We start from the raw sequence: 7,444 nt of genomic DNA, 5'->3' as shown, positions 1-7,444 counted from the left end.
GAGAATCAGGGTGTGTGGTGGAAACCAGCTAGTAAGGGAATTTCCCCCTCTCCCTTACGTATCTTCTCTGAGGTGCTGTGGTGACGGTGTTGGCCAGCACAGCACCGAACCTGTGACAGGGCTGCTGGGAAGGTGGAGGGTGACTGGTTAGGACTGGTTAGGGCAAAGCTGGCCGTGGTGTGGGGTCTGAGTGCAGGGATCCTCAGGAGAGGATGGCCATGGGGTGCCTGGCCGGCCATGGGGTCGCTCCAGGATGGCAGTCCAAGGGAAGTCCACCGACCTTTCCCTGCCGGTGGCTCCTTGTGCCTGCCCAGCCCCAGAAGGGACACCCGCCCCATCTGCATGAGGTTCTCAAGGGGTCTAGGGTAGCCGGGCAGGGAGCCTGTAGCCCTCACTGTGGCCGCTGTCGGTCCTGGCTGGAGGGAATGCCTCCGCTGGGATCCGCCGTGCCGGCTTTTCCCTCAGGTGCCGGGCAGCCGCCCCTGGAGCCTCAGTCTCCCCACAGAACTCAGCTGTGGATGGCAATGCAGCCCCGGCTGTCTGGGGGTACCCAGGGTACAAATTTGAAGGAGCTAGAGGGGACCTGAGGAGAGAGGCGTGAGGAGGTGTCGGGGGAGTGGGCAGGAGCCACACCATGAGGGGCTGGGGAAGGAACACAAGGGCTGGCAGCAAGAGCCTAAAGAACAGAAGTGCCCTGATCGCAACCCTAGGAGGGTGAGGCCCATGAAACCCGTCCGTAGAGGGGACCCTCGTGGATGGCACGCAGGGGTGGGCTGGCACCGTCGAGGCCCAGCAGGCTTACTTAAAAATCATGCAAATACTTCCGTAAAACGGCTTAAAGAGGCAGAAGGACAAGTCCTACGGGCACCTGGGCGTCCTGGGGGACACGGCGGTTTGGGAAAGGCATGCGTCAATTTAGCCCTGGTGTTGACTTAAGCGAAAGTGCTAAGCCATTCCTAAACCTAAGTCAATACAGACTTAAGCCAAAATTGTTATTAACGAGCTCTAATCTGATTTAAGAGCCTCCGAGCGAGCCGTGTCTACAGGACGCGCGTTGCCTTGCGCCGCGCTCCGCGGTGCCCGGTCCGGGGGGGCCGCAGCGGGAGGGGTCGGGCCGATGCAGCCCCGGGGAGGAAGGAGGAAGGCGGGTATCGGGGAGAGCCGGGCCGCCGTGATTTGGGCTGGCCGGTGATCTCCCTCCGCCGGATAACTTCTTAAAACTGTACCCAGCTCGGCTGCTCTGGGGCGGTTCGGGTCTGTGCGAGCGCCTCGGGCCGGGGCTGCCGGGCCCCCTCTGCCGTGCCCGCCCGGGGTAGTGCCGAGCGCCAGCAGCTCCGCTCGCTCCGAGAGGGACATGCCAGTGCATTTCTTCCCCTGTCCCAATGGGGCAGTTGAGCCCTCCACTCCACCCCTCACTGGGGGCCTTTCTTTTCTTCCCCACCAGCTTTGAGCAGCGCTGTTTCAGATTGGCCTTTTTATGTTTGATATAAAGAATAGTTGTTGGCCAATTCCATCTTTTCATCGCTGCTCTCCAGGCCCGGGTCCAAGCGGCTTGTCAGATGCTCATTAACTCCCCCTTTGGCTCTTTCCAGTGTGTCTCCTAAGCTCATTGTGCCAAGAACTAGCGCTTCTTTCTTTTTACATGGCTCCCTTTCTCTGCTCCATCAGGGAGACAAATTACTTTCCAAAAGGGATCGCCAGGGATGGTTTAATGAGAATTTCTCCAGCGCTGGCCGTGGAAATCAATGTAGTTAACATTCGGTGCACTTAATTGGACTTTTCTCTTCTGCCTCCTTCAAAAAAACTCTGAAGCTATCCTGTTAATCTCTCATTTGTAATCAATTGTGTTGACTAAACAAAAGTCTAGGTCGTCCTTTCTTCCTGTCCCAGACAATCCTTTGTTGCCTCTAAATGCCTCATTCTTGAGTGCTCCTGGTCGTGTAGATGGGTCCGATTTTTGACAGTTCATTATTGCGCTTTTGTCCATTTAATCTCCCTCGCTGTGTTTTGCATGTGCATGCCTTAATGAGCTCCGTTGGCAATTAACATGTTTCTAGCAGCAAACTGGTTGCTCAGACGTTTGGAGAGCGGAGTGCAGGGAAAAGGGCAACGCAGCTGCCTGTAGGTTGGTCGCTTCCCGGTGCCCGGCGCGGTGCCGGGACGCACCTGGGAGCCGCCCGGTGCCGGGGGAGCGCCGGGCCGGGCCGGGCGGGCCGAGGGGGAAGCACGGAGGCGCTGGCACGTCGCTCTCTGCTCAGAGGCACCTCTAACCCTCCCCCCGAGGCACCGGCACCGCTCAATCTGTTGTGTGCGCGGCTGCGGCGCCGGGAAAGGGGTTTTTGTGCGGGTTTTGTGTTATTGAGGCTTGCTGGCAAGAGTGCCGAAGTGTGAGCAGTCGTGGACAGCAGAAACATCTTGTGAGGGAGAAGATAATTGGAGTCTCTGGCGTGTGTGTGTCTGACAGAGCCGCCCCTCCCCCGCGATCTGCGGCTTGTGTGTGCCGGGATCCGGGCGAGAGCCGGGGGGGGTCCGGGGCCGGCCGGTGGCGAGCGCGGTGCCGCGGCCCCTTCCCGGAGCGTCCGAGATCGGGGCAAGCCGGAGCGACAGCGGGTCCGGGGAGGGCTGCCCGGCGCCCCCCAGGAGGGGCCAGGTGACCGAGCCCACCGGCGGCGGCGGACACGGCGCTCCGGGTGCCCCCGAGATGCCCTCAGCCGTGACGGGGATGCCGCCTCCCCCCAGACGGCTCTGTCAACAACGCCGCTTTTTATAAAAATGCGATAAGAACGCACTTCCTTAATTCCCTCCCTGGGAGCGGGTTTCGCGCTGCTCTCGCCCATCAGGAGAGCTGAGGAAGCAGCCTGCGCGCTGTCTGTGGGGCCCGCAGCCGCGCCTGGCTCCCGCTTTCGGCTCCCGGCTGGCAGCCCAGACCTCTCCCCGGCGCCCGAGGTGCCGAGAGAGCGGCGCTTCCCCCGGACCTGGCAGCGGCACCGGCTCCGTGGGCGCCTCTCGGGATGCGCGCGCCCCGCTCCCGTCCTCCGGGACCTCGTCCTGCCGCGGCCGCCCCCGGCACGGTGTCCTCAGGGAGAGAGGGGTCCCTCCCGCTGTCCCCGGCCCGTGGGTTGTCCCGCCCCGTCTGTCGCGGCGGCGGGAGAGCCGGGCTCGGCTCCCGCCTGCCGGGGCTTCAGCCGCAGCCCCTTCACTTGCGGGACCGCTTCCCCCTGACAGGGTTTCCGGAGAGGTGACGGGGTTTGCATTTTTTTTTTTTCCTTTTTAAAATTTTCCCTTTAATCTAAAACTCTCCCAATTTTTTTTAACAAATTCTGTTACGCTCTTTCCCCGCTGCCAGGATCACTGGACATTCTTTTTCGCTCCTCAAACCGTCAAAACGCTATTTCAGACACTAGAAAATGCAAACCCCGAGAAACTCTAAAATCGCCCCGTCTCTACAGCGGGAGCGCGGGGCCCGGAGCCCCGGCCCCAGCCCCCAGCCCTCTCCTTGGAGAACATCGCAGCCTAATAATGAATCCAGAAACCCGGAGCGAGGGGTTGACTCCCGTTCCTGCGCTCGGCGGCGAGCTGTGCTCGTCCTCGCCTCCCTCTATTTAACCACTCAATTAAGCGGAGGAAGGTGAGCTCCCCATTACGCCGTCCCCAGGCATTTCAGTGCCTCTCTCGTTCCCCTCTTCATTGGCAAACCCGGCCCGAGCAGCACGCACACGCCCGGCCTCCTCAATCTCCTTTCTCCGCTAGAATAATATTGTTCCTAACGACGTGGCCGGAATAGACACTTGCGTATTAAAAGTGAGGGAGGGGGGGAGATGAGAAGGGAATATTTAGTGTAATCCAAGTGCTTGATTATCCATATTCTGATCACAAAGAGTTTCTGAGGCCTGCTGGGAGTGATTAGATTAATGTAATGCGGTTTGAAGGGTCTGTGTTTTCTCTCTTAATTTGGGTCATTACTCGGAAAGCAAGCGTGAGATCATTTTATCTGCATGCAAGGAAAGATAGTCATTCAGGAGCGGTTTAAACACGCCGTAATGAACCGACCCCGAAAAGCGGCGCTGGGAAACTCCGAGCCGCCCTTCGCGCTGCCGGTCGGGGCCGCGCAGCCCCGCCGGGGGTCCTGCAAGGGCTCTGACCCCGTTCCGGGGGGCGGCAGCAGCCCTCTGAAGCCGCCCGGCTCCCTCCCGCCCTCCTTTTGCTCCTCTGGTGCCCGCGGCGCTCAGCGGGCCCCGGAGCGGCAGGGCCCGGCTCCGCAAGCCGCGCTCGCACGGGGGGACAGCGCCGTGCATCCCGCTCCCCGCTCGGGCCGGGGCCCAGGTGGGAAATGAGACACCTGCGAAGGGCCGGTTTATTGTCCCGTGATAGATATAGATATAGATATATTCCTCACTTATTCGAGCGTACATTTAAAATGGAGATTTACAGACACGTATAAAGAGCGCTGTCCTGGCGCCGGGCGGGGGGCGGCCAGCCCGGCCCGTCCTGGCCCGCTCCGGCGGCGCAGCGCGCCGTTAAATAAGATTCCTCTTATATACAACTGCGGCTCGGGGTCGCTTGCTACCGGCGGCTGAGCTCGCTGGGAAAAGGACAGAGAAGCGAAGGCTGGTTTGGATAAATAGTGCTGGCCTGGTTGAGCAGGTCCGAGTGTGGCGGCGCGCCGGGCCCTTAGCTCTGCCCGCTGCGCCCAGGGTCCCGCGGCGGAGGAGCGCTGGAGACGCTGTCGTGCAACTTTCGGACGTGCTTCTTTAAATCAAAGTTTCTGCAAAATCCTTTCCCGCAAGTGACACACGTAAAGGGCTTCTTGTCATTGTGGGTGTGCATGTGGAAAGTCAAGTTATAGATCTGGTGGAAGGCTTTGTTGCAAATGGTGCACTTGTACTGCTTCTCTCCGCTGTGGGTCAGCTTGTGGTTCTTGTAGTTGCCTGCGAAAGAGGAAAAAGATGGAAAAGGGAGTTACCCGAGGGTGCCCGGGCAGCACGGTGCACAGGTAAGGGGGGCTTTAGGAAGTGTCTCTACCCGCACCCCCGTCCCACTTGTCAAACTCGGTCCTCGTCAGCGCGGAGCAGCGCGCAACTGGCACGGCACAAATGAGAGGCAGGGTCAGCCCGGTGACCCGCGGCAAACGGAGGGCTCTGGATTAGGACCAAGGCCCGGCACCTTTCATTTAAAAAGCATTTAGGGGGAACCGTCAGCACTGCCCGGCGATGCGGCCCAGCTTAGAGGGAAAGTAATTGGGAGCGGCGGCGGATCTGCCCGCGCCCCTCGCTTTCCCCAGCCGGGCAGGGCTCGCCGCGTTTAATCCCCGCTAATGATGGGCGAGGGCCCCGGCGCGTCCCGGCTCAGCTCACCTTTCTGGTGGAAGCCCTTGCCGCAGAACTCGCAGACGAAGGGCTTGTAGCCGGCGTGGATGCGGATGTGGGTGTTGAGCGTGGAGCTCCTGTTGAACGCCTTTCCGCACTGGTTGCACTTGTGGGGTTTCTCCTGCACCGGGGTGCGAGAGGCCCGTCAGTGGGGGCTGCGCGGAGAGCAGGGGCGGCCGCCGCCTCCCGCAACCCGGCCGCCCCCCACCTACCTGGGTGTGGATGATTTTGTGCCGGCACAGGGTGCTGGCCTGGCGGAAGCCCTTCCCGCAGACCTTGCAGACGAAAGGCCGGGCCCCCGTGTGCACCGGCATGTGGCGGGTGAGGTTGTAGTGCGCGTTGAACACCTGCGGGGAAGCGCCGGGAAGGCGAGGTCAGGCACGGCCCCGCCGCCGCCGCCGCCCCCGGTTCCCCCACCCGATGCCGGCGCCCCCCTTACCTTGCCGCAGACCTCGCAGGTAAAGTTTTTGGGCTTGCCCTCCGCCGCCCCGCCGCCGCCGCCCCCCATCTTGGCGTGGCCCTTGGGGGGGCCGCCGCGCTCCGCCGCCGCCGCCTCCTTCATCACCTGGTCCAGGTGTCCCGGCAGCCGCTCCTTGTGGGCGAAGGGAGGCGGCGGCGGCAGCTTCTCGGCCGCCAGCCCCGCCAGCTTGGCGTTCTCCAGCAGGAAAAGCTTCTGGTGGGCCGAGAGCCCCCCCGGCGACGGGGCGCCCAGCAGGCCGGCCGGGAAGAGCTGTCCGTGCAGGAGGTCGGCCGGGTGGTACGCGGCGTCCAGGTAGTTGAAGTAGTAGAGGGAGCGGGGGGCGGCCGGAACGGCCCCTGCCTGGTGGATGACCTGCGGCTTGATGAGCCGGCCGCTGGGCTGGCCCAGGGCGAGCTCTGCCTTGCAGCACACGCCGCAGTTGGCTTTGCAGAGCCCCGCACCGCCCCGCAGGCTGCTCTTCCACAGCTCCGAGTAGTTGAGAGTCTTGGAGGGCAGCTCGTAGCCCAGAGGCGGGATGGGGATCACGCAGGGCAGGGGCGAGCACAGGCTCAGCGGCTTCTTGCCTGGCTCCGGCCCCGGCCCGCCGTGCCGCTCCTCGAAGGCCGGCTTGGGCTCCGACGTCTTTGCCATGATCCGCTCGATGGAGAAGGCCAGGGTCTTGGAGGGGTTAGCGGTGGCGGCTCTGCCGTCGTGCCGGGGGCAGGAGGAAGGCATGACCGTCTCCAGCGACCCCGGGCTCGCCATGTCGCTCCGCCGTGCGGGAACTTGGTGTGAGCAGCGACTCGCTCCCGCGCTCGGCTCTGCATTCCAGAAAAGCCAGGAGACAAATCAATTTAATAAGCACCTTGTTCTCCCCCCACCCCACCCCCCACCGGCACCCCCTCCCTATTTACATTCAAATGAACATATTCAAGAACAATGGCACGTAGGGTACCAGATTACTGCTCATTAAGCGGAACACGCTAAAGTAACATGCAAGCTAGACCTTGTTAGTATTAAAAAAAAAAAAAAAAAAGGAAAGAAAAAGAAAAACCTTCCCCAGCCCGATGCCACCCAGCCGAGCCCCAGCGATGGCCACGGTCCGGGAAATGCGGGAGCAGGGGCGGGGGGCACGGCGAGGGGCGGCGGGGCTCGCCTTGGGACCACTTACCTTTGCCCAGCTCCGGCGAGACTCATCCAAGCAGCGCAGCGCGGCCACAGTCACATTTTGATAGCAAACATCTTCCTGAGCGTCAGATCACGGTCTCGAACATTTAAAGCTGACATCATATGAAGTCACTTTGAGCAGAATGACATGGGGATGCCACCATGGATCTTCCCCAAGCCGAGGCGCCGGGCTGGAGCGCGGTGGGTTGGGGCAGAGAGAGGAAGACGAGCCCCCCCCTCTCCACGCACAATTTCCTTCCAGTTTAAGACGCACAAATCGCTCGTGTGCGAGCTGGGTTTTTCCTCTCTCTCTCCCTTCTTAAAAAGCAACTTGCAAAGCAGAGGAATCGTTTTGCATGTGGCAAATTAGAAGGCAAGTGCGATTCACAAGTTGGGTGGAAAAGAGTGCTCCAGTTCTTGCTGGGGTTAGAAGAGCCACTCCGAATGAGCG

General features: G+C 61.4%; 1 protein-coding gene across 1 annotated transcript; it reads right to left on the bottom strand.

The window, feature by feature from the left end:
• Positions 1-4,336: 4,336 nt before the first annotated feature.
• FEZF2 (FEZ family zinc finger 2) lies at positions 4,337-7,281 on the bottom strand. The gene is made up of 5 exons (XM_071439466.1): positions 6,998-7,281; positions 5,806-6,647; positions 5,579-5,713; positions 5,355-5,487; positions 4,337-4,928 (listed from the first exon to the last, which is right to left on the bottom strand). The coding sequence occupies exons 2-5, from the start codon at positions 6,589-6,591 to the stop codon at positions 4,672-4,674; spliced, it is 1,311 nt and encodes a 436-aa protein (XP_071295567.1). The 5' UTR covers positions 6,592-6,647; positions 6,998-7,281; the 3' UTR covers positions 4,337-4,671.
• Between the last annotated feature and the right edge of the window lie 163 nt (positions 7,282-7,444).

Source organism: Agelaius tricolor, unplaced genomic scaffold (genome assembly GCF_023055355.1).
Source record: "Agelaius tricolor isolate 1412-34295 unplaced genomic scaffold, bAgeTri1.0.p SCAF_14, whole genome shotgun sequence".
NCBI classification, from domain to species: Eukaryota; Metazoa; Chordata; class Aves; order Passeriformes; family Icteridae; genus Agelaius; species Agelaius tricolor.
Note: the sequence above shows the minus strand (reverse complement) of the source record. Positions and strands in the feature narration are given on the sequence as shown.